Consider the following 26,672-nt stretch of genomic DNA (forward strand, 5'->3'; position numbering starts at 1 on the left):
CTACTCCCTTCTCTCCAAACTCAGGGTTTCCCATAAACTTTGATGTGTGTGGATATCACAGAAGCCATTTTCAGGGTTTATACCTTAGTTTGTTACTGGCGTTTTGATTTAATAAATCACTGATTGTGATCACAGCTCAATAGCTGTTAGCACAGTGTCTAGTGCTATGTTCATCAACTGATGAGTGCTGTGTCTGACTGCTCGCTAACAAACATCCCTCCTACCCGTTCCGTGGACAGTGTTGAGGGAGGTTGAGTGTGAAGCGAAGGGGAGTGAGTGCGACGGGAGGTGGTTGGGTGTGGTGTAAGGGAAGGTAGGTGTGGAGGGAGAGGTTGGGAGCAAGATGAGGGGCAGCATTAATTTTCACTTTGGAGGCTGAGACTTCAAACTTATAAAATTAATTTTTCAGGCCAGAGAGGTGGTTCAACAGTATTTAATATTTGTTACACTCTTCAAATCTCATCACTTCTGATTGCACAATTCCTAACTTTTCATCTGTTATTAGACAAGAAGAGTGGGTAATTGGCTGAAGTTTGTGTTACAGTGAAACTCGTGGCGAGTCTGTTAGTAAATAGTGCAGGAATTTACCTTGTGGGGGAATTGCTAACAGCAACATCCAGATTTCTGTTTAACTGCATATGTGTGGATGCCAGAAGTTGCTGTCACTGGTCACTCTCTGTACTAACAGCAAACGCTGACAACCTTGTCCTTACTAGTATAATAAAACCTTGGCCATTATGTAAAAAACCCTGTCCCTTTCATGTACACTCCTGTGTCTCCATTCTTTTCCACTTTCCTTTCTCTGCCTCCCTCTCTCTCTCTCTTTCTCTCTTTTTTCCCCCATTCCCGTTCAAGTAGCCAGTTCACCATTCTCCAACATTGTTCTGTTGGTATTTCATTCAGTAAACCTGCACCAGCTGTTACAAGCCATTTTATTGGTCATTCCTTGCATGTGATTTCTCTGTTGTGAATGTTTGACTCTCATAGACTCATAGACGTCGACAGCACAGAAGGAGGCCATTTGGCACATCATATCCGTGCCTGTCAATAAAGGTCTGACTACACTGATCCCATTTTCCAGCGCTTGGCCCATGGCCCTGGAGGATATGGCAATGTGCGAGTGAATATCTAAGTACTACTTAAATGTTACGAGGGTTTCTGACTCAACCACCCTTTCAGGCAGTGAGTTCCAGACTCCTACCACCCTCTGGGTGAAAAAATGTCTCCTCAACTCCCCTCTTAGCCTTCTATCTCTGAACTTAAAGCCATGCCCCCTCTACTAATGGAAAAAGTGCCTTCCTATTCACCCTATCTGTGCCCCTCATAATCTTACGCACCACTATCGGGTCCCCTCCCGACCTTCGCTGCTCCAAGGAAGACAACCCCAGCCTATGCAATCTTACCTCAGCTCAGACCCTCCAGCCCAGGCAGCATCCTGGTAAATCTCCTCTGCTCCCTCTCTAGTGCAATCACATCCTTCCTATATAATATGGTGACCAGAACTGCACACGGTACTCCAGTTAGGGCCTAACCAGCATTTTATACAGTTTCAGCATGACCTCCCTGCTCTTGTATTCTATGCCTCAGCTAATAAAGGCAAGTATCCCATGTGTCTGAGATCGCATATCGATTAGTCAATAGAATTACAGCTTTGTGAAGTTGCCCAATCTCCATATTAAGCTGTGAATTGTGACTTTTCAGCATTTCTCTATCTGGGTGTTTGACGTTCTGTATTTGTGAGGGGCAATGTCAGCAGCTAACGAAGTAATGAATGAGTGGGAGTGAGTGCTGGTGAACAGATAAATAGAAAATGTGCAGTTACTGAGAATCTAATCCCAAAACCTTTACTGCAGCTTGTTCAAAAAAAAAACTTAAGGAGCATCTGTCTGAGCTGTTGGTACATTTGACAAGTTTGAAGGTGTTTCCTGTGCACAGTGTTTAACAATGCCAACACCATAAAAAGGGGAGACAGTTGATTCAAACCCATCGGTAGCAATTATGATCCACCTTCACCTACCTGAGCAAGGTAAGTTCTCAGCTCCCACCCTGGCCTCCAGAAATAGTACCAAGAACTATGATGGCCCCTCAATTGCCATCACTGATTTCAACACTCCGACCCCCACCAACCACTGTTGCCCAGATTGTTCGGCAGTAAACAAATAGAAAATCAAACCAGCTCCCTCTGCTGGTCTCTCAGTGTTGGAGATCACCTGACAATAATGCCCAAAACAGTTTAGAATAGCAATGGGGGGGAGCTCTTCTACACCAAACCAAAAGCCAGGGTTCATGACACCCTTTTCATAGACCATGTTAAAACAACGAAGCTGTGAAACTCATGGTCAGAGTATAATTAGCCACTTTTTTAACTGAATCCTATCCAAGCAGTATGGAGGGAATGCTGCCCTGTTGGAGGGTCAGGGCTGAGGGAGCGGCAGCCTGTCGGAAGGCTAACAAAATAAGTGACATCCATTCGCTGACTCTGGTCAAGGCATTGCCCTGAGGAATGAGTTAGCGAATGGCTGTCACTTATTTTGTTTAGCCTGTTTCAACTAAACAAAATAAGTGACAGCCATGAGCTGACTCATTTCTCAGTGCCTTCCTCCATCAGGGTCAAGCTGCCTGGTTTAAATTTCAATCGATGCTTGGCAGTTAACTGTCAGGCACTATCACTGCAATTCCCATGGCAACACCTCTACCAATCAGGTCCACTTGCCAACCAATCAGCGCACCCTTCACATACAGTATAAATTGTTGTTTTCCCCTTATCGTGCAAAGTGTCCTGATGAGCACAAGATGAAAAGATTCAACATGTCTCTTTTTCAGCAATTTAAATTTAGTTTTTTTTTAAATGTATGTTGATTCACTGTTCTGGGGTCTGTCTGAGCCAGTCTGTTCCCAATTTTGACTCAGTCTACAACTCCAGTCAGTCAAAATTATTTCTCACAATTGTATTACTGAAAAAAAGTTGTTTTTTTTTGTTGAAGCTTTTTGTGTTGCACCCATCTGGACAATTGACAAGAAAATACCAGTCAGACCGTGATGTGCGTGACTCTAATGAACACCATGTTGAATTTTCTTCTTCAGATCAAGGGACTTCCTGATGGGTTCAATGACACCAAAATCGGCTCTAACTACTCAGTAAATTTTGTTGAGAAAACATGGAGAGCCTTACAGGATTTCAGAGAGGGAAATGCCATCTTCACCTTTCCCAACACGCCTGTCAAATGTGCTGGGGCTCCACAGAAGATCATGTATCTCGCTGAGCACTATTTCAGGAAGGTAACTAGCTCTGTCTTAAGTTTGACTTAGAGTGCAAGTTCCTTCCCAATGTCTACTGACCCAGTTTTAGGGATGAATGAATACTAGTGTGTGACTATTACAGTTGAGACAGTCTGACCAGGAACCAAGTGCTCATCCAGCCGTTAAAACAGTTGGTGCTGAAGTTTAACGCATTGAATTTCCCGTTGTCTTGGTGTTGATGATACAATCCTCAAACTCAAGTTTTCTGTGATTAATATCCAGTCTGAGTTGAAAGGTTCACAGTGCCTCTTTCAATGTCGTTTTGCTGTTATCAGTCTGGATCAGGTGCTGTAGTGAATATAAACTGCTTACCGTGAAATGTTCTCTTGACATTCTCTCCTGAGAGAAAGGAGTATGGGTACACCTTGCCATTGGCATATCCTGCCTTCTCTAATCAGACCTCGTTAACCTGAGACTAAATTCCTTTCCAAAGGGCACAGTGCTTTTCATTCACACATTGATATTAAATATTAGTTACTTTGTAATTGAAGCATTCTTTATTTTTCTGGTTTTAAGACGGGGAAACGGTCAAAAGCAAATATTATCTACAACACATCACTGCCAGTGATCTTTGGAGTGAAGAAATATGCAGACGCTCTTCTAGAGATTATTAAGGCGAGGAATATTGATGTGAATTACAGACTTAACCTTATCGAAGTCCGTACAGACAAACAAGAGGCCGTATTTGAAATGTTAGACCATCCAGGAGAAACAAAGACTTTTCAGGTTCGTATTGTTTGTTTAATCTTCACCCCTTTCTTGTTCTGCTCCTCACTCCCAGCCCCTCCTTTCCCTACCCCCTCCTCCAATCCCTTTTCCACCTCCAACCCCTCCTCCACCCACCCTACATGCTCCCAGCTGAAGAGATCAGGTAACTGGTAACAGGGGCGGTGCCAGGTGGGAAGCTGTGGACAGGAAATTGATCTTGTGAAACAGTGAAAATCTCAGTATGAGTAACACGCACAGGAAATGTTATCCTAAACCTTGCTTTTGACTTTATTTACAATGGAATGATTTCTGAAATTTGAGGCTCTCTTGCTTGCTGAGAGTGAACCCTGAGTCACAGTGTGGGCGCACTCACGCTCGTGCTCTCCTGGCCCTGAGTGACATTGTGGGCAAATTTGCTAACCTATTTACTAAAGGACAGTTTGCTTTTAACTGATGTTCTCATTGCGCGAATGCTTCCCCCCTGTCTTTCCGTGGTGTATAACATTTCTTTCTTTGCCGTGTTCACAGTACGAGATGCTACATGTCACTCCTCCAATGGCGGCACCTGATGTGATTCAGAAAAGTCCATTGGCTGACACACAAGGCTGGCTTGATGTTGACAAAGAGAATCTACAGCACAAGAGATACTCCAATGTGTTTGGTATTGGAGACTGCACTAACCTTCCAACATCAAAAACCGCAGCTGCTGTTGGTAAGCCTGGGATATTCATGCTGGTTCTGATGATTGTATTCTGAATCATTTCTCAACTGAGTGGATTGTCATTCAGGAAAGAGAATGTTTTTGGGACAGGTCGTCAGTGAGATTTGTTAAAGTGCTGGGATGTTCCAGGGAGTGCACATGTGTATCAAGTGATTTCAGCCAGGACACCAGAGAAGGAGCTGAGAGAATGCAGAAATCAAAGGAAAGGGAGAATATCAGTGAGTCCCTGACCATGGTCTGCACGGCTTTGGGTGCATTAGAGTGCTTAAATTGGAGTTTGGTGAGTGAGAGAGTTTCGTGAAGAGGGGAAGGAGGTGCTCCTTTTCCTACCTTCCCTCAGCTTCCTGTGGCTGACTTAATTTGCTACAGGGGAAGAAGCTGATTAAATGTCATAGGGGCCCATAAAACAGCAGAGAAAGAGCTGGGAGTTTACAGAGAAAATCTAAAAGTGAATTCATTAGTTGATTGGTTGGTAAGTAAAGGCCTTTAAAGAATCCACACAGAGATGATGATTAGTGGGCGACAGGTGAGTTATTATATTATACCATACTGTAATAAACTCTTTAAAGTTTAAGGTGTGTCAGTGCAGCTCAGCCAAGTATCTAAGAGAAACAGGCAGGTAGTGCAGGAATCCCCTGAGGCTATCTCGCTCTCTAACTGCTTTTCCATTTTGGATACTGGTGAGCGAAATAGTTCCTCAATGGACTGTAGCAAGAGCCAAGTTCATGGCACCACAAGTGGCTCAGCTGCACAGTGGGGGAGGATGAAGAGTGCAAGTGCTAGAGTAGTAGAGGATTCCATAGTTAGGGGTGCAGACACGTGTTTCTGTGGCCATAGACATGACTCCAGGATGGTATGTTGCCTCCCTGGTGCCAGAGCAGCTGCAGGACATTCTTTTGGGGGAGGGTGAACAGCCAGAGGTTGTGGTCCACACTGGGACCAATGACATAGGTAGGAAAAGCGATGAGGTCCTGAAAGCATATTTTAGGGATTTAGGAAGGGAATTAAAAAGCAGGACCTCAAGAGCAGAAATCTCAGGTTTACTCCTAGTGCCATGTGCTCGTGAGCATAAGAATAAGAAGATTGAGCAGTTCAACACGTGACTGGAGAAATGGAGTAGGAGGGAGGGCTTATAGGTTTCTAAGGCATTGGGACCAGTTCTGAGGTAGGTGGGACCTGTAAAAGAAGGACAGGTTACACCTTAACAGGACAGGGACTAATGTCCTTGTGGGGAGGCTTGCTAGTGCTGCCGGAGAGGGTTTAAACTAGATTGGCAGTGGAGTAGGAACCTGAGGGGAAATTCAGAGTGCAGAGGAGAAAAACTGGCAGTGGGAAGTAGAGTAGTATCAACAGATAAGGGGGATATATCAAAGAGTAGTATCAAGGTACATAAAAGACTTGAAGAGTTTGATAGAATTAGAGTAGGCAATAGAAAGCCATTAGATGGGATCAGAATAAGTGGGAAAGTAAGAAAGTCTAGATTAGGGTTAATGTGCATGTATGTGAATGCATAGTATGTGGTTCATAAGATTGGTGAACTACAGGCACAGGTTGACAAATGGTGTTATGATATTATTGCTATAACAGAGACCTGGCTCAAAGAAGGGCAGGACTGGGTGTTAAATATTCCTGGGTACAAGGTGTTTAGGAGAGATAGGAAAGGAAGAAAAGGGGGGAATGGTAGTGGCAGTATTGGTTAAAGATGGCATTACAGTACTGGAGAGAGAGGATGTTCCAGAGGGGTCAGGGACAGAATCTCTCTGGCTAGAGGTAAAGAATGAAAAAAATGCAATAACATTGATCAGTGCAGTATATAATACATAGACTACCAACAAGTGGAAAGAATGTAGAGAAACAAATTTGCAAAGAAATTACAGAGTGGTGCAAGAATTATAGAGTAACTATAATGGGGGACTTCAATTATCCAAATATAGACTGGGATAGAAATTGTGCAAAGGGACAAGAGGGTGAGAGTTCCTGTAATGTGTTCAACATAAGCTTCTGCAGCAGTATGTTTCCAGTCCAGTGAGAGTGTGGGCACTGTTGGACCTGGTTCTAGGGAATGAGTTGGCCCAAGTGGATCAAATATCAGTGAGAGAGCCTCTAGGGGGCAGTGACCATTGTATCATAAGGCTTAGGTTGGCCATGGTAAAGGACAGGAAACAATCCAGAGCAGGGATAATTAACTGGGGGAAAGCCAACTTTGATGGGATAGAATGTATCTGAGTCAAGTGAGAGTCAAATGTTGGCAGAAAGGATGGTGACTGCACAATGGGCCACCTTCAAAGAAACAGAACTACATGCAATGTCAAGGTACATTCCCTTGAAGGGGAAAGGTAGGACAAATAAATCCAGAGTGCCCTGGATGCCGAGAGGTAGAAATGAAGATGAAAAGGAAGAAGTGCACGTATGACCGATGTCCTGTAGAAAATACAATGGAGAATCAGGCTGAATATAGAAGGACCAGAGGGGAAGTGAAAAAATTAATAAAAGCAAAGAGAGGGCACGAAAAGAGACAGGCAGCGAACATAAAATGGAATCCCAAGATCTTCTATAAGCATATAAATAATAAATGAGTGATAAAAGAAAGAGTAGGGCCAATTAGTGATTTTTAAAAAAAAAAACAGGAGTTGCATGTGGAGGCAGGAGAAATAGATGAGATATTAAATGAGTACTTTGCATCTGTCTTTACAAAGAAAGAAGATGCTACTCAGGCTGAGGTGAGAAAGAAGATAACTGGTAGAAGAATTTACAATTGAGAAGCAGGAGATGTTAGAAAATAGATAAGGTACCAGGACTGGATGAGAAGCATCCAAGGGTACTGAGGGAAGTGAGAGTGGAAATTGCAGAGGCACAAGTGATAATCTTCCAGTCTTCCTTAGACACAGGTGTGGTGCCAGAGGACTGAAGAATTATGAATGCTGCACCCTTGTTCAAAAAGGGGTGCAAGGATAAAGCCAGCTACTACAGACCAGTCAGTTTGACTTCAGTGGTAGGGAAACTTCTGGAAACTATAGTTCGGGACAAAATCACTAGCCACTTAGACAAGTGCAAGATAATTAAGGAAAGCCAGCATGGATTCATTAAGGGAAAAATCATGTTTAACTAACTTGCTGGAGTATATTGAGGAGGTAACAGAGAAAGTTGATAAGAGCAGCGTTGTTGATGTGGCGTATGTGGATTTTCAAAAGGCATTTGATACAATGCCACACAACAGACTTGTGTGGAAAATCCTGGTTCATGGAATAAAAAGGAAAGTAATCACTTGGATAAGAAATTTGCTGCGTGGCAGGAAACAGTGGGAATAAATGGTTATTTTTCAGATTGGAGGAAGGTTTGTAATGGAGTTCCCCAGGGGTCAGTCTTGGGACCCTTGCTCCTCTTGATATATATTAATTACCTTGATGGTGGAATGCAGGACATAATTTCAAAATTTCCAGATGATACAAAGATGGGAAACATTGTCAACTGTGATGAGGATAGCCTTGAACTACAGAAGGACATAGAAATATTGGTGGATTGGGCAGACAAGTGGCAGATGAAATTCAATGCAGAGAATTGTGAGATGATTCATCTTGGCAGGAAGAATATGGAGTGACGGTATAAAATAAAGGGAGAAACTGTAAAGGAGGTGCAGGAACAGCGGGACCTTGGTGTACATGCATGTAAGTCTTTGAAGATGGTAGGGGGTATTGAGAGAGCAGTTAATAAAGCATATGGTTTCTTAGGCTTTATTAATAGGGCCATTGAGTACAAGAGTAGGTGATGTTGAACTTGTGTAAGACACTGGTTAGACCTCACCTGGCCTACTAGTTAGGCCTCAGCCAGTTCTGAGCACCATACTTGAAGAAGGATGTGAAGGCATTGGAGAGAGTGCTTCCAGGAATATTCCAGGACAATGATTCCAGGAATAAAAAGCTGTAGTTATGAGGATAGATTGGAGAAGTTGGGACTGTTTTCATTGGAGAAAAGATGGCTGAGAGGAGACTTAATAGAGGTATTCATGATCCTGAAGGGTATGAACAGGGTAAATAGTGAGAAATTGTTCCCACTCAAGGGAGCATCAAGAACTAAAGGGTACAGATTCAAAATAATTGGCAAAAGGAGTAAAAGTGATGTGAGGAAAAAATGTTTTCATCCAGAGGGTGGTTGGAGTCTGGAACGACCTTCCTGAGAGGGTGGTGGAGGGAGGTTTGATCGAGGTATTCCAGAGGGAATTGGATTGCTATTTGAAAAGAGAGAAAGTGCAAGGTTACGGGGATAAGGCAGGGGAGTGGGGTTAGGTAGAATGCTCTTTCAGAGAGAAAACCACTGCAGACTCGATGGGCCAAATGGCCTCATACACTATGAAGTTTCTGTGATTCTGTGAAACATGACAAGGGGACCTGAAGCAGGAAATGAGAGCGTATACACAACTGTGCATTCCCCTGCCCCAATGAAACACCTTCATGGTTAATAAGTAAGCGAGTTAGGCAGCCTGCTGTGGGAGCACTTGGCAGGAACAAATTCATGTTGTGCAATTCTTATCAGCTTGTTGCTGAGATAAAATTTAATTAAAATCTTAAAATCTGAATGTCCTCACAGGGCAAAGGTCACCATGTACAGATTCAACACTCCCTCTTTATCACATGTTATAAACACTAGCTGTCAATAACATCTGCAATGTCTGACTTCAGAGAAATAGCTGTGAGTGAGGGGATTAAGATCTTGAACTGTTGACCACCTGATTGATTGCTAAAAACACAGCTTAGTTTTCATAGTCCACACCTCAAGTTGTGGGTACTGGAATGGGCTTTGATGCTATACCAAGTTTCCCAGGAACTGCTGTAGCTTATAGACTTAATGTCCATTGGGGTAAAATTCAGTATTTGGCTGATAGCAGATGCCAGCCTAGGTACCGCACATGGGATTTCTGAGTTGTAACGGTGACTGTGAGCCAGTAGCTATAGAGATCCTGTGTTTAGGAAAAGTGTGTGAAGTGTTTGCATTATTGGCTGTTCTTTCCTGAATAATAATTGTGTAATCTCTAGGTTGTGATCATGTTGTGATCTAAATCTCTGGAATCTACTGGCCTTTGACCACCTCTCTGTTCCTCTCCTCCCTGTCCCATGTGTCTCTGGTTAGAGGTGAGCATTTTAATGTGCTGACTGTAACCAGGGAAGTAGGAATGGGCCTTGCACAAACATCCTGAGAGAACCTGTAGATATTTTTGTAATTTTTCACTTTTTAAGAATCATGTATCTTTAGTCACTTTAGATCATTTTTTTTATTCATTCATGGGATGGGTGGCTATTGATGCTATACCATCTCTATTTACTCTTGAGAACTGAGTGGCTTGGTAGGCCATTTTAGAAGTCATTTTAAGAGTCATCCACATTGCTGTGGTAAATATAAGCTGTGGGTCTGCAATCACATGTAGGCCAGACCAGGGGAGGATGGCAGATTTCCTCCCATTAGTGAATGACAGTGGTTTCATGTTCATCATTATACTTTTAATTCTGGATTTTTTGTTTTAATTAAATTCAAATTTCACTATCTGCCGTAGTGGGATTTGAACCCAGGTCCCCAAAGAATTACTCTGGGTCTCTAGATTACTAGTCCAGTGACAACACCACTATGCCACCACTCCCTCACATATGAGGCAAACATGATCACCACCACACTACAGAAACATGGGGCAAAGGCACTTGTAAAGCTGAATATGCAAACAGATTTCACCAGCTGTAATCTCTAGTAACTGATAAGCGAGAAATCAGGTAGCACAGGGAGGAGCTTTATTTGCTGGGAGCAGTTGCTGTTTAATTTCCATTACCCATTAAAATAAGATTAAATGTCTCTTTATTCCTTCAGCTGCACAATCTGCAATCCTTAGTAAGACCGTTTCATTGGTCATGAAGAACCAGAAGCCAACCCACAAGGTAAGACCTGCTTCATATCTGCATATCTCACTGGCAATTTCGCACACTGATATTCACCCTGATTACACAAATTGGAAATGTGTACCTTACAGCTCTTTCAGTCATAAAATACTACACCAGTTAAAATGGAATAAAAATCAACCAACCAATCACAGAACATAAGGAATAGGAGGAGGAGCAGGAGCCCCTCGAGCCTGCTCCACTATTCGGTAAAATCATGGCTGATCTTCTGCATCAACTCCACATTCCTACCCAATCCTCATATTTGATTCTCTTAAGAGTCCAAAAATCTTCAACCTTGGATATATTCATCAATGTCTGCACAACTACAACTCTCTGGGTTACAGAGAATTCCAAAGATTCACAACCATCAGTGAGAAACATTCCTCCTCCATCTTGTTCTGAATTGGTCGGCTCCTTATCTGACACTGTAACCTCCAGTTCTAGACATTGTAGCCAGGAGGAAACAACCTTTTTATTTTAATGGGCTGAAGGGGTAGATACAAAAATATATATACAGAGGAAGATGGGAACAGGAGCCTGCTTCACCATTCAACCAGATCATGGCTGATGTTCTAACTGAACGCCATCTTCCTACACTATCCCACATCCCTTGATGTCATTGGTATCTAGAAATCTATGGACCTCTGCTCTGAACATACTCAATGACTGAGCCTCCTACATTTCAATGAGATCAATTCTCAGGCTTCTAAACTCCAGAGAATAAAGGCCCGGTCTCTCCACAAAGAACAACCCTGTCAATCCAGGAATCCATCTATCTTTGTTGCAATCCTTGTAGATCCACTATGTTCTTTCTATTGTAAGGAGACCAGACCCGCACATAGTATTCCAGGTGTGGTCTTACCAAAGTTTCATTGAACTGCAGCAAGAATTCCTTATTCTGGTACTCCAGTCCCCTTGCAGTAAAGTCAATATACGAGTTGCCTTCCTAATTCATTGCTCTATCTGTATGTTACATTTTGGAGAAATGAGAAAGAACTTGCATTTTGTGTCCCAAAGAGGTTCATATCGAATAAATTACTTTTGGAATGTAGCCACAGCATTCCGCTCCCTTGGCGCCGGCCCTTGGGCAGCGCAGCGCTCCCTCATGTTTGTGGATAGGGCCAATTGATTATGAAACTTTGTGAGCAATAGGAAACTGAACTCTAGCTTCGCATCAGAAGAACAAGCAATTCAAGCTAGAGCAAGGATGAAGCTTACCGGCTGTGACTCACTGAACAGCACTCTCGCCTCTGAGATGTTGCGTGATCGAGTCCCACTTTGGAGACTCGAGCTTTTAATCAAGTACTGTACTGAAGGTATGCTACAGTGTCAGAGTTGCTATATTTTGGACCAGATGTTAAACTAAGACCCTGTCTATATTCTCAGTTAAAATATCCCATGACTCCATTTCAAAGAACAGGGGAGTTGTCCCTGGTGTCCCGGCCGATTTATTTATTCCTCTATCAACACCGCAAAAACAGATGATCTGATTATTACACATTGGTGTTTGTGGGAGCTTGCTGTGCACAAATTGGCTTCAGTGTTTCCTACTTGACAGTGACTACACTTCAAACAAGTCTCTCATTGCGTTCCTCAGGTTGAATCTTTCTTTATTTATTTGATTCTCTGTAACAATGTTATTTGTTTCATTCTGGTGGTGCTTTCAGTACAATGGCTACACTTCCTGTCCGCTGGTTACTGCCTACAACAGATGTATTTTAGCGGAGTTTGATTATGATGCTCAGCCGCTGGAGACATTCCCTTTTGACCAGGGCAAGGAGCGGTGGAGCATGTTCCACATGAAGGCTGATCTCATGCCCCCTCTTTACTGGTACGCTCTTCTCAAGTAAGTCCCATTATATTTTCCTTCCTGCTTTCCGTAGATAAAGAGAACATAATGACATGCTAGTGATGTATGTAGATACTCTGGAAATGTTTACTCATCCTGAACTTCACCGATGGGTCAGAGAGACTGATTCCTGTATGAGAACAACATTGGTGATTGTCATAAGCACTGATTATCATCAGGATTAAGAAGCGCTGTCCCTCTGGGGTACACGGGCTGAGGGCAGTCATCTCCGGTTCAGCAACTCTGCATCCTCACCTGAAGGCTCAGTACACTCCATCACTTTTTAAAAAAATTTTAATTTGTAAATTGAGAAACGGCCACTTTAGGAAAAGAAAATAGTCAGATATAATTGCTTCAGGGTCAGTTTTACTGATTGATGTGTTTTAACTGCTGCTGATTGGAGAATTGCAATTCTCCTAGTGGGCAAGTACTGAGGTGGACTGGTTGAACTGAATGGCCTGATTCACACGAGGGAATCTGTAATTTCCACCCCTAATAACCAGAACAAAGCTGAAGGAGCTCAGTTTCTTGAGTGGCTGTCAGTCAATCATCCTGATTACAGAAAGCATTGGCCATTACAAACTTCAATGTTATTGAAAACGTGAGGGTTTCTGTAAATGTGAGGTGCTGAATAAAGCCAGCATCCCAACTGAAATGGGTACCTCCAGGGAGATGTTGGGCCCAGGGTTTGTGCTGTGCTATTAAAGCGTGTCTGAGAACCCATCAGGAATCTTGGTTCCAGCTTCTGGTGTTGATCCTCCTCCACTAACCTAACTGAGGAGATCAATGTTGACCCTCCTGCCACCCTGCACCCTTGGGGTGAGGGACAGAGAATTAGAGGGATAATGGAGAGGCAGACTCCCCTGGGGTTTGAAGGATATTCCTATGGAACAGAAGGACTAATGTAAAAATGTAATGTGTCTTTGATTGGGGTCACCTAAGGAGCCCCAAACAATTTGGGCATAAAACAGGCTCAGACAACAGGTTTGTTGTTATTTAACTGTTTTGATCAGGTACTGAAGCATTCAGGCAGACATGATCAACCTGCCCCAACAGACAAGAAATTCACTTTAGGGAATGTGCTGAAACCTGTGACTGTTCAGTTTGTGATATGTGTTGGTGATTTATGGATGAGTGTTATGGTAGGCAGATGGTAAGTACCAAGCTGCCCAAATCCCAGAGGGAAACTTGAAGCAGCTGCCACAACTATTTGCAACTTGTACTTATTTTAAGATGCGAACTTTTAATTCAGTAAAAGGTCACCCAGTCTTATAAGAAACCTAAATTAAACCTTCATTAATAGAAGAAATGTTTTAAGCACATAAATAGATCTACAAATTACTACTATGATAACTTCTAAATCCCCTACTTAATCTAAACCTCAGTTATACCTCCATTAAGGCAACAGTGAGACACACAGATTTTAAAAGATCCAGGCAAAATAACACAATATCCTGAACAATCTAATTCAAAGTGAGTTTTTCTCAGCTTCAGTTCCTTGTAGACAGCAGCTTGAGGCTTAGATGCTGGAGGCTTTTCACACTTGGGTTAGACCTTTGAATTTCTGCCCTTACACATATATATTTTTTCCTTTGAATGCAAATTCCCATTGTTTCACTATATCTTTGAACTTTTACCTCTCTAATAATAGAATGTATGATAGTACCAATTTTACCAGCTTTGGGAAAAATAAACACACTGTTTCTTAACTTCTCCTGGCTAGGTGTAACATTTCACTCCCTCTTTTGAATTCAAGCTAGTCTGGTTTATTTAAAAATGCAAATGTTCCCTTTACACTTTACATTCTAAAACTTCCCCCTGTTCAGCTACTTAACATTTCAAACCTAACTTATCTTCTGATGCATCAAAGCCTTCAGACCAGCTGCCTTTAATTCAATTAAGACACACACACACACACACAATTACTCTATTTACGATAAATTCCAATAACATTATGATATATTTCCTGACAATGAGTTGGGTTAAGATTTATGAAAACAAGTTATAAATGGAAATTAGACACAATATGTCCATTCAAAATTAATCTATTTTAAAGTAACTTTAAAATGTAGAGTCTGTGAAAACAGGATCTAGGTGTCTGGTGTTAGTGGTTGGTGAGGGCTGGATATTTACTGCAATGTTTTTTTTTTCAAGGGGATTTTGGGGAGGTCCTGGACCATTCAGAAAGTTGATGCGCCTTGGCATGAAGTAAAGAATATTCTTAATTGGACTTGATGCTCGATGATCACTGACTCTCGCGCACACCACCGATCCTCTCTTGCAATCTTAACTGTGACACTATGTGGGTATTTTGCATGTTTTTCAGCAAATCAAACTGAAATTACTAACTAATTATATGAAATGGGAAAACTCTGATCCTCCTTACATTGATGTACAAGTGAATCATCATAACTCATTCTTACTGGAGCAAGTCCTTAACACTTTGTTTGTAATCGTGCTTCTCATCAATAAGGTTTCTTCTGTTTTTTCAGCAATGAAAAGGGCTCACATTGAATGCTTAACTATAATTCATGTTCACAGCTCAGAATGAGATCCAATATTCACCATTACTGAGCACTCAAACAATCCTTTCATGCCAAAACTATCACATGTTCTTCCAAAGTTTCTCCTAAGTGCCTTTCTTCATTTAAAAAGGAATAACTTAAAAACACTGACTGCTGTTTCAGATCTTTGCTTGGAAGGTTTCTGATTGGAACCTAAACTGATGTCAAATAGAAGCTGTAAAATTCATGGGAAGGAGAATGCTCATGGAGCTAAGAGTTGTTAAGATTTAATGTGGTTTAACTATAATAAAAACAGTAAACTTGGTTTTCTACCAATTACTCGACAGTACTGATTCGTTTCACATTAATACTTGAGAGACACCCAAATATATACCAAATCACTTAATACTGGATCAAAGTAACCACATGAATGGAAGTTAAGTTATTCTGTGATGGGAGGAAAAAAAGCAGAGAGTACAGAGGGAATAAACCTGACCCTGGAAATGACAACATGGCTGTGCTCGAAGGACGTGGAACACTTGTAGGCCAATTTTAGACAATTAATTCGTTCTGGAAAATGAACAAAACTTGGTGAAAGTCACTGGGTCCTAATTGTATGTTCATCCAAGGTTATTGACAGAAGTTTAGAGAAGATAGAAAAGGTTCTGGCCACAATTTCTCGATTTGTGTATCTGCAAACTATCACATGGAACTGGAGAAAAGCCAATGTAGCTCATTTATTCAAGAAGGATCAGTAAGATGTGCTCCAATCAATTACTGAAAGGCATTTGTGAATATTTAAGGAAACACTCATTCCTTATAGGTTCAAATGCAAAGCAAATTCCAAATTGTTTTTCCTGAAGTGATAGTTCATCTATTGTAGCATTATGAACAGTATTTGTAACCATTACCAGATGTTTGTGCAGTTGTGTGACTGATTATGGAGTCAGTTTGTTTTTAGAGCCAGTGATTTGTCAATGGCTTGACTGGGAAAATAATACAAGACTTTTCACTGGAAACAAACTCTTTCTGCAACTTTGGAACTGAAAATCGTACAAATTCAGCACCATTATTAAAGGGAGTTTGATTAACATTTGGTTTCTTTGAACCCTAAAGCTTAGAAAATACTCTTTGGCTGGCTATTTTCTCCCTCCCCTGAGCAAGTCAGACTAGAAATGTTGGGCATCAATTAGATCTTTAGTAAGAGTCACCAGGTCCAGCTTTAAGCCTCCAACTTTCTGGTGCTGCAATTTCTCAAATACACATCTGAATTCAAACATGTTTGCTGAGAGTAATTAGGTAGCAGGATGCAAGCTCTCAAACCAGGTGTGCCTGGAGAATTCATGCAGATTTTACAAAATATCCATCTAGCTTTATTCAATCCTGAATTGGTTTTCAAAGGTGAGTGTACTCCTACAGTAACTAATAAAACTATTTACATTGAGCTTCTTCAAGAGTTCTTTTTACAGTATGAGTTAAAGGATAGCTGATTCCTACAAAGCAGCCCGTTTGATTGACACCCCATCCACCACCTTCAACGTTCACTCCCTCCACCACCGACGCACAGTAGCAGCAGTGTGTACCATCTACAAGATGCACTGCAGCAACTCACTAAGGCTCCTTCGACAGCACCTTGCAAACCCACGACCACTACGACCACCTGGAAATTCCCCTCCAAGCCATTCACCATCCTGACTTGGAAATATATCTCCGTTCCTTCACTGTCACTCGGTCAAAATCCTGGAACTCCCTCCCTAACAGCACTGTGGGTGTACGTACACCACATGAACTGCAGCGGTTCAAGAAGGCAGCTCACCACCACCTTCTCGAGGGCAATTAGGGATGGTTAATCTATGCTGGCCCAGCCAGCAAAGCCCACGTCCTGTGAAAGAATAAAACACACACTACCACTGGCTTTCCCCGAATATGTCAGACTCCTCTCTTCAGTCACTTAGTTTCCATTTCAAAAACAATTGCGATTAAATCAACAGGAGCTGGTTCAAACTAACTGCCAGTGCTGGTCGTTTGTACTTGGAGAAGTTGGGTAATGTGATTCTGGATATCAATGTACACAATGTTATATAACTCCTTCTTTGGTTTGGTTCCAAGTGAACTGTATTTGAAATTAGCGTTAGGAGTAAGATTCCTTCAGAAAGCAGCCTTCAGACATTGTGACGTGTAGTTTTATTTTAAACACTGTAGTCTAGGGAGTAACACACAGTACATTAAAGCCCCAATCAAGCCACCTCCATCAAAGACTTTGTTTAACCTAGGCTTTATAAGCTTCACAAAACAGGAATGTGTAATTATAATGGATTTAATGTGAATCCACATTACCTTTACCATCTTATTAAAGCATTCATTATAGTGTGAGAGGAAATTATATTGTGGCTGACACTACAATTATATAACAAAAGATGTATTTAATGATTTATAATATTTATTTACCCTTTCTCAGAATATGTCGTGCGCTGGCTGGGCCAGCATTTATTGCCCATACCTAATTGCCCTTGAGAAGGTGGTGGTGAGCTGCCTTCTTGAACCTCTGCAGTTCATTTGGTGTAGGTATACCCACAGTGCTGTTAGGAAGGGAGTTCCAGGATTTTGATCCAGCAACAGTGAAGGAACGGCGATGTATTTCCAAGTCAGGGTTGTGTGTGCCTTGGAGGGAAACTTCCAGGTAGTGGCGTTCCCATGTGTCTGCTGCCCTTGTCCTTCTAGAGGGTAGTGGTCATGGGTTTGGAAGCTGCTACTAAGCCTTGGTGTTTCCTGCAGCGCATCTTGTAGATGGTACACACTGCTGCTACTGTGCATCTGTGGTCAAGGGAGTGGATTTTGAAGGTGGTGAATGGGGTGCCAGTTAAGCAGGTTGCTTTGTCCTGGATGGTGTCATGCTTCTTGAGTGTTGTGGAAGCTGCACTCATCCAGGCAAGTGGAGAGTATTCCATCACACTCCTGACTTGTGCCTTGTAGATGGTGGACAGGCTTTAGGGAGTCCGGAGGTGAGCTACTCACTCCGGGAATTTCCAGCCTTTGGGCCTACTCTCATAGCCATAGTATTTATGTGGCTAGTCCAGTTCAGTTTCTGGTCAATGGTAACCCCCAGGGTGTTAATAGTGGTGGGTTCAGTGATGGTAATGCCATTGAATGTCATGGGGAGATGGTAAGATTCTCTGTAGTTGGAGATGGTCATGTGTGGCGTGAATGTTACTTGCTACTTGTCAGCCCAAGCCAGGATGTTGTCCAGGTCTTGCTGCATATGCATCTGGACAGCTTCAGTATCTGAGGAGTCCCGAACATCTCCCCACTTCTGACCTTCCACTTATGATGGAAGGAGGTTAATTGAGGAAGAAGTTGAAGATGTATGAGCCGAGGACACTACTCTGAGGAACTCCCGCAGCAATGTCCTGGGTCTGCGATGACTGACCTCCAACAACCTGCTTTGTGCTTGGTATGACTCCAACCAGAAGAGAGTCTCACCCCAGATTCTCATTGACTCCAATTTTGCTAGGGCTCCTTGATGCCATACTCAGTCATAAAGGCAGGCACTCTCACCTCACCTCTGAAATTCATGTCTTTTTTGTCCATGTTTGGAACAAGAGCATAAGAAATAGTTTCAGGAGTAGGCTATTCGGCCCTTCAAACCCACTCCACCATTCAATGCAATCATAACTGACTACCTACTTCAACACCATTTTCCTGCACTATCCCCATATTTGTTGATGTTTTTAATACATCAAAATCTATCAATCTCAGTCTTGAAAATACTCAATGATTAAGCCTCCACAGCCCTCCAAGATAGAGAATTCCAAAGATTCGCCACCCTCTGAGTGAAGAAATTTCTCCTCATCTCAGTCCTAAATGGCCTGCGCCTTATCCTGAGACTGTGTTCCCTGGTTCTAGGACCCCCCCAGCCAGGGGAAACATCCTTCCTGCATCTGCCCGGTTGAACTCTGTAACAAGGTCAGGAGCTGGGTGACCCTGGTGGAACCCAAACTGAGCATCAGTGAGCAGGTTATTGCTGAATAGCAGCTGCTTGATAGCACTGTTAACAACCTGTTCCATCATTTTGCTGACGATCGAGAATAGACTGATGGGGCGGTAACTGGCTGGGTTGGATTTGTCCTGCTTTTTGTGGAAACGATGTACCTGGACCATTATCACATTGCCAGGTAGATGCCAACATTGTAGCTGTACTGGAACAGCTTGGCTAGGGGTGCAGCTAGTTCTGAAGCACAAGTCTTCAGTACTATTGTTGGAATGTTATTAGGGCCCATAGCCTTAGTATCCAGTGCCTTCAGCCGTTTCTCACTAGCACGCGGAGTGAATTGAATTGGTTGAAGACTGGCATGTGTGATGCTGGGGACCGCTGGAGGAGGCCGAGTTGGATCATCTACTCGGCACTTCTGGCTGAAGATTGTAGCAAATGCTTCAGCCTTATCTTTTGCACTGATATGCTGGGTTCCCTCATCGTTGAGGAGGGGGATATTTGTAGGGTCTCCTTCTGTTAGTTGTTTAATTGTCCACCATCATTGAAGGCTGGATGTGGCAGGACTGCAGAGCTTAGATCTCATCCATTGGTTGTGGGATTGCTTAGCTCTGGCTATTGCCTGCTTCCCAACTCTGGACTATAATGTATATGAACATACGAACTAGGAGCAGGAGTAGGCCATTTGGCCCCTTGAGCCTGCTCCGCCATTTATTAAGATCATGACTGATCTGACAGTAACGTCAAATCTGCATCACACCTACTGCTCAGCATAGCGCTCAGCAAAAATTTATCCCGGTCAAAAAGGACTCGATGAGAAGGATGAATCACCCGTGGTTAACAAAGATGGTCAAGGAGAGTATCCGATCAAAATCTAAGGCATACAAAACGGCAAAAACTAGTGGTAGGCCAGAGGATTGGGAATTTTTTAGGAACCAGCAGCGGATGAGTAAAAAGCTAGTTAAGAGGGAGAAAATTCATCCTGAAAGTAAGTTGGCAAGAAATATAGAAATAAACAGCAAGAGTTTCTGTGGGTATATAAAAAGAGAGTGGATAAAGTGAGTGTGAGACCCTTGGAGAACTGATAACGGAGAACAGGGAAATGGCAGATAATTTAAACCAATATTTTGCATCGGTCTTCATGGTGGAGAACACTATAAATATCGCAAAGATATCAGCTAAATGTGGAGCGAATGGGAGAAAAGATCTGGTAATAGTTTCTATCATGAGGAACAAAGTGTTCAACAAACTAATGGGACTAAAGGCAGACGAATCACCAGGACCTGATGACCTGCACCCAAGATTTTTAAAGGAAGTGGCTGCAGAGATAATGGAGGCATTGGTTGTAATATTCCAGAATTTACTGGTTCCAGGAGATTCCCAGTGGATTGGAAAACCACTATTGTGATGCCCCTGTTCAAGAAGGGAGGGTGACAAAAAGCAGGGAATTATAGGCCAGTCAGCCTAACATCTGTCGCTGGGAAAATGCTAGAGTCCATTAGGAGTGCAGCAAATGTTCACTAGGCTGATACTGGGGATGGCAGGACTGTCATATGAGGAGAGATTGGTCCGACTGGGCCTGTATTCACTCAAGTTTAGATGAATGAGAGGGGATCTGATTGAAACTTATGAAATTCTAACAGGGCTGGACAGACTAGTTGCAGGGTGGATGTTTCCCCTGGTTGGGGAGTCTAGAATCAGGGGCCACAATCTCAGGATACGGGGCAGGCCATTTATGACTGAGATTAGGAAAAATTTCTTCATTCAGAGAGTGGTCGACCTGTGGAATTCTCTCCCGCAGAAGGCTGTGGAGGCCGGGTCACTGAGTATATTCAAGAAAGAAATTGATAATTTTTTGGATATTAGGGGCATCGTGGGGTATGAAGAGAAAGGGGGAATATGGCATTGAGAGAGAGGATCAGCCATGATCATAATGAATGGTGGAGCAGGCTCAAAGGGCCAAATGACCCACTCCTGCTCCAAGTTTCTGTGTTTCTATTATTAAGGAAGAAATAGTAGTACGTTTAGAAAAGCTTAACACAATCAAACAGAGTCAACATGGTTTTGTGAAAGAAAAATCATGTTTGACAAATTTGCTAGAGTTCTTTGAGGATATAACAAGTAGAGTTAATGAGGGGGAACTGGTAGATGTAGTGTATTTGGATTTCTAGAAGGCGTTCTATAATGTGCCACATATATTGTTATTGCACAAGATAGGAGCTCACAGTATTGGGGTAATGTATTAGCATGGATTGAGGATTGGTTAACACACAAGACAGAGAATCGGGATTAATGGATCTTTTTCAGGTTGGAAATACGTAACTAGTGGAGTGCCACAAGGATCCGTCCTGGGGGCCTCATTTTTTTACTATCGCTATTAATGACTTGGAGGAGGAGGCAGAGTATAATGTATCCAAATTTGCTGACAATACAAAAATAGGTGGGAGGGCATGTTGTGATGAGGACATAAGGAATCTGCAAGGGGATATGGACAGGTTGAGTGAGTGGGCAAAACTTGGCAGATGGAGCTTAATGTAGGAAAGTGTGAGGTCATGCCCATTGGTAGGAAGAATCAAAAGGCAGATTATTATTTAAATGGAGAGAGACTCCAAAAAATGTCTCCACAACTCTCTGAGGTAGGGAATTCCAGACATTCACTATCCTCAGAAGAAATTCCTTTGCATCTTAGTTTTAAATGAGTGTCCCCTAATTCTGTAACTATGTCCCCTAGTTTGAGATTCCCCCACTAACAGAAACATCTTCTCAACATCTACCTGATCAAGCCCCCTCAGAATCTTGTATGTTTCAATAAAATCACCCCTCATTTTTCTAAACTCTAATGAATAAAGGCCTAACCTGTTTAACCGTTCTCGATAAGTCAACCCCTTCGTCCCAAGAATCAGCCCAGCGAATCTCTTTTGAACTGCCTCCAATGCCAATATATCCTTTCTTAAATATGGGGACCAAAACTGTACAAGTACCCCAGGTGTGGCCTCACCAATACCCTGTACAGTTGTAACAAGACTTCCCTATTTTTAAACTCCAACCTCCTAGCAATATAGGCCAAAATTCCATTTGCCTTCTTAATTACTTGCTGCACCTGCATGCTAACTTTTTGTGTTTCATGCACAAGAACACCCAGATCCCTCTGTGCTGCATGTTTTTGGCGTGCCAAATGGTTTAATTTTGTTTCAATAAAACAGAAATGTCAAGTTGCAACTAACATACAGAAATTTGATAATGAAGGTGTATACTTTCAGGCATATTCATTTTACCAAACTTGTAACAGTTCACAGTTCTTGTATCTCCACACACACACAAACTATTGGTATGTGACTGTATTTATCAGTCTTACCATCACACCAAGTTCTGTCTGATCCTGGGGCTGAAACAGTGTTCACAGATACAATATAGAATTGTCAAAACCACTTTAGGTATTCACAACATTCATGCAACTTAACACTAAGTTTAAGATTAATTGTTATAAATTACTGAATGGGACACTTACTGTTTCAGAAAATCTTTAAACAATAAGCTGTAGAATGTACCAAGTGCACTGATACAAACCACATTTGTCAATACAAGAACTCCAGAATGGATCCATGGAAGAGAAACTTCAGTTATATAGATAGCTTGGAGAAGTTGGGACTGATTTCCCCAGAGAGGAGAAGGTTGAGAGGAGATTTGATAGAGGTATTCAAAAACTGAAGGGTTTGGAGAGAGTAGATAGCTGGTCCTACTGGTGGAAGGATCAAGAATGAGATGACACAGATTTAAAGTAATTGGCAAAAGAAGCAATGGTGACATAAGGAAAAACTTTTTCACACAGCGAGTGGTTTGGATCTGGAATGCACTGCCTGAGAGTGTGGTGGAGACAGTCAATCGAGGCTTTCAATAGGGAATTGGATTACTATCTGAAAAGGAAAATTTACAGGGCTACAGGGAAAAGATGGGTGGAGTATAAAGGGTTAGCAATGGATATGCTAATGTATGATGTCGCACTGACATCAGTCAGTCATGCACCAGAGACTATTCACAGCAGATGGGCAGCTCTTACAGTAGATGTCTTTCTCAGTAACCTACCCTGTACATATTGTACATAATGTAAATTAGTTTTAATTAAATACCCTGGTCTAGCTATAGTTCCTCTCCGCAAGAGATCAGGCCTAACACGTTCCTCAAACAGTAGGGAAGTGGGACTAGGTGAATTGCTCCTACAGAGGGCCAGCACAGACACAATGGGCTGAATAGCCTGTGCTGTAGCCATTGTCAGGAAGATATAATAATTTTCATTGTTATTGGAATTAATTATAAAGTAAAGTAATAGTGGGGTCTGTGTCTATGTCTCTGTGTGTGTGTGTGTGACTTAATTGAATTAAAGTCAGCTGGTCTGAAGGCTTTGATGTAACAGAAGATAAGTTGGGTTTGAAATGTTAAGTAGGTAAACATAGGTGTAAAGGGAACATTTGCATTTTTAAATAAACCAGATGAGGTTGATTCCAAAGGAGGGGTGAAATGTTTCATTTGGACAGGAGAAGTTAAGAAACAGTGTGTTTATTTTTCCCAAAGATTACTGATAAAATTGGTACTATGAGAGATTTTTTAGCATTAGAGAGGTAAAGTCCAAAGACATAATGAAACAATGGGAATTTGCATTCAAAGGGGAAAATATTTATAAAGGAGCGAAGGCTGTGTGTGAAGGAAGGCATTTTAAGATCTAACAAGTGTGAAATGCCTTTAGCATCTACGCCGCAAGATGTTGTCTACAGTGAACTGAAGTTAAGAAAACTCATTTTGATTGTTTTCAGAGTATTGTGTTTCTTTGTTTGGGTCTTTTAAAATCTATGTGTCTTACTGTTACCTTAACGAAAGTGTAACTGGGAGTTAGATTAACTAGGGGGTTTAGATGTTATCATAGTAGTAATTTGTAGATCTATGCGTGTACCTAAAATCATTTCTTCTATTAATAAAGGTTTAATTTAGTTTTCTAAGAAACCTATAAAACTCCGTGGTCTTATTACTACTGAATTCAAGGCACGCATCTCAAACTTTATACAAATTGCAAAACAGTTGTGGCAGTTGTTTCAAGTTTCCCTTTGGGATTTGAGCAACTCAACATTTACCATCGTCTGTGCCTTAAGAGAGTTGGGGGCTCTTTGTGGGTTATATTTGAGATTCCTTGCTTGGGTTGAGGTTGGTGGACCTTAAGATTACAAGTACAAAGAGCACTTTGAATTCAGGAGTTGGGGTGAGGTTTTATTGTATGGTGAGACTGCAATGTGGCTTTGGCAGTTGCTAAGACTTGCCTGGGAGTTGAAGTTCTAACTTTGGCTGGTTCACAAAAGGTAAATAAAGTTAAGTTAATAGAATTGGTGGAGAAGTTACACAGAGAAGTTGTAGTTAAAGTTAACTGCAGGGGCAATGAAAGCAGACATAATTGAAAGAATAGCACAGCATTTGAAATTGGAAGTAATACTTGAGAGACCGAGTTCTCAAAGGGGTGGTTCATTGGAATGGGCTCAAATTCAGTTGCAAATGAAAAAAAAATGGTACTAGTGGCAGCAAAAAAGGAAAGAGAAAGGGCTATCCAAAGGGAACAGGCAGAAAGGCGAGAGAGAAAGAAAACAAGAAAGATAATTAGAAATGGCGAGGTTAGAAAAGGAGGAAAGAGAAAAAGAGAGAGAATTCCATCTTAAAATGCAGGCAGTTAAAAAAGGGAAGCCAGAAGGTAAGGAAGGACTTAATTCCAGATCAGAACCCAGTGGGGAGATGTTTAAATTTGTACAAGCTCTTCCAAAGTTTGGGGAAAGAGATATTGAAGCATCCTTTATTTCATTTGTGGAGATAGCTAAACAGATTAAATGGCCACTGGAAAACTGAACATTGTTGTTATAATCCAGGTTGGTGGGTAGAGCACATGAGGTTTATGCTCCACTGTCAGAAGAAATGTCAGTGAACTATGATGTGGTAAAAAAGACTATTTCATTGTGGAAGGTAAATTTAAAGAGTACGTGGAAAGCAGGTGATGAGGGAGTATAGTCAGGATTATCCACAGGATTAGGATACAGGAATTCCATTGTTGTTATTTGCTATTAGTGACGATCCTAATGCATTGATTGGTTTTAGTCCTTTTGAACTAGTTTATGGTCATGGGGTGAGAGGACCACTGAAATTGATCCATGAGAAATTGGTGGGTCAAAATTCAGAAACTACTCTCCTGGATTATGTATCAAATTTCAGAGAGAGTTTGTACAAAGCATGTGAGTTGACTAGGGAACATTTAAAGATATCACAGTAAGCGATGAAAGTGAAGGCAGACAGGAAAGCTACAGCTCGTAGTTTTGTTGCTGGGGAGACAGTGCTAGTTATGTTACCAGTACTGGGTGATTCATTAAAGGCAAGGTTTAGTGGCCCTTACGGGATTGAAAAGAAATTTAGTGAAGTAAATTATTTAATAAATACTCCAGATAGAAGAAAGAAGCAGAGGGTGTCTTATGTAAATATGCTTAAAAAGTACTTTGAAAGGGAAGAGGACCAAAAGGAGGTATTAGTGGTGGTAGATAATGAGAAAGAGGTAGAAAAGCAGGATTCTGAAATTGATTTTCCTCAAATCAAATTGGGTAATGAGGGGGTATTTGAAAATTTAAATATAATATTGAGTTACCTTCCAGGGGTATGAAAAAGAGGTTGTTTTAATTTTGATAGTGTAAATTACAGTTCTTACAAAGTTTAAAAATTTGAGGTTTGGTTCTTGGTAAAGTTCTCAAAAGGGAATTTTCATTTTAAAAGGTTTGACAACAATTGGCACTAATTCAAATGCTGCAAGCTTTTGTATTTGTAAGTCTGTTCCCAAAACGTGAAGTTAAGCTCAAGACCTTGACAAAGTTTGGCAGAAATCCAATTTTTGGCCAAGTTAATGAATCTGGGACAATGCTAAAAAAAAGGTCAGACATAATTTAGTGGGTTACTTTTGAGACAATAAAATGTTGTTTGAGAAGAAGATAAGGAAGCAAAACTTGTCAAAGCCTGATTTCTGTTTTAAAACTGTTATGAGAATACTTTATTGGATTCTAATGTCTCTCCAGACAATCTGAACAAGATAAGATGGTAGCTGTTGCATGTGTAAAATGGTATGATGAAAGGATTAAGGGTAGGAGAAAGAGTTAGGGAAAGAGGACACCATATACAAACTGTTTTAAAGGGAACTGAATTTGATAATCTGGCCATCAACTGAGACATTGAGATAAGCAAAGATCTAGAGACGGAGATCCCTGTTGACATGGAATAGTTAATACGGCCTAAAGAGTAAGGAAACATTTAAAATGATCAAAACAATAGAGAAACTGACGTCAAGAGAATCTTAGGATGATCGTGGTCAGAAAAAAAACCTCAGAGGTAAAACTATTCGGAATCTGTAGTTGAGGCAATTGAAGGGTAAGGAGAAATAATACTTAACAACAATTTACCACAAGATGGATACAGGTAAAGGGTAAGCTGGGAAAAGGCTAAATAGATGTATTACTGAGAATATTAATGTGCCTGCAAGCTACAAAGAGTAAGACCACAGGATTAACACCTTGATGTCAAGGCAGAGTTAAGCGGCTCCCAGAGAGAACCATCACTGGAAGTGGAGATAGTGAGCCATTGAAAGATAGGATAAGGAGGTGCACTGTAGAGTTGT

At 41.6% G+C, this 26,672-nt stretch overlaps 2 protein-coding genes across 2 annotated transcripts in view; both read left to right on the forward strand.

Annotated features, from left to right (window-relative positions):
* The window catches only part of sqor (sulfide quinone oxidoreductase), a 32,238-nt gene extending 16,899 nt beyond the window's left edge, over window positions 1-15,339 (forward strand). The window contains exons 5-10 of the mRNA XM_041174959.1: window positions 3,085-3,279; window positions 3,817-4,026; window positions 4,537-4,720; window positions 10,580-10,647; window positions 12,318-12,496; window positions 14,654-15,339. Coding sequence (XP_041030893.1) covers window positions 3,085-3,279; window positions 3,817-4,026; window positions 4,537-4,720; window positions 10,580-10,647; window positions 12,318-12,496; window positions 14,654-14,711 — 894 coding nt within the window. The 3' untranslated portion in view covers window positions 14,712-15,339. The remainder of the gene's footprint in view (window positions 1-3,084; window positions 3,280-3,816; window positions 4,027-4,536; window positions 4,721-10,579; window positions 10,648-12,317; window positions 12,497-14,653) is intronic.
* Window positions 14,778-26,672, forward strand: part of LOC121269882 (signal peptide peptidase-like 2A) — a 57,762-nt gene continuing 45,867 nt past the window's right edge. The window contains exon 1 of the mRNA XM_041174958.1: window positions 14,778-14,801. The gene's annotated coding sequence lies outside the window, so the exon portion shown is untranslated. The remainder of the gene's footprint in view (window positions 14,802-26,672) is intronic.

This window comes from Carcharodon carcharias, chromosome 26 (genome assembly GCF_017639515.1).
Source record: "Carcharodon carcharias isolate sCarCar2 chromosome 26, sCarCar2.pri, whole genome shotgun sequence".
Lineage (NCBI taxonomy): Eukaryota > Metazoa > Chordata > Chondrichthyes > Lamniformes > Lamnidae > Carcharodon > Carcharodon carcharias.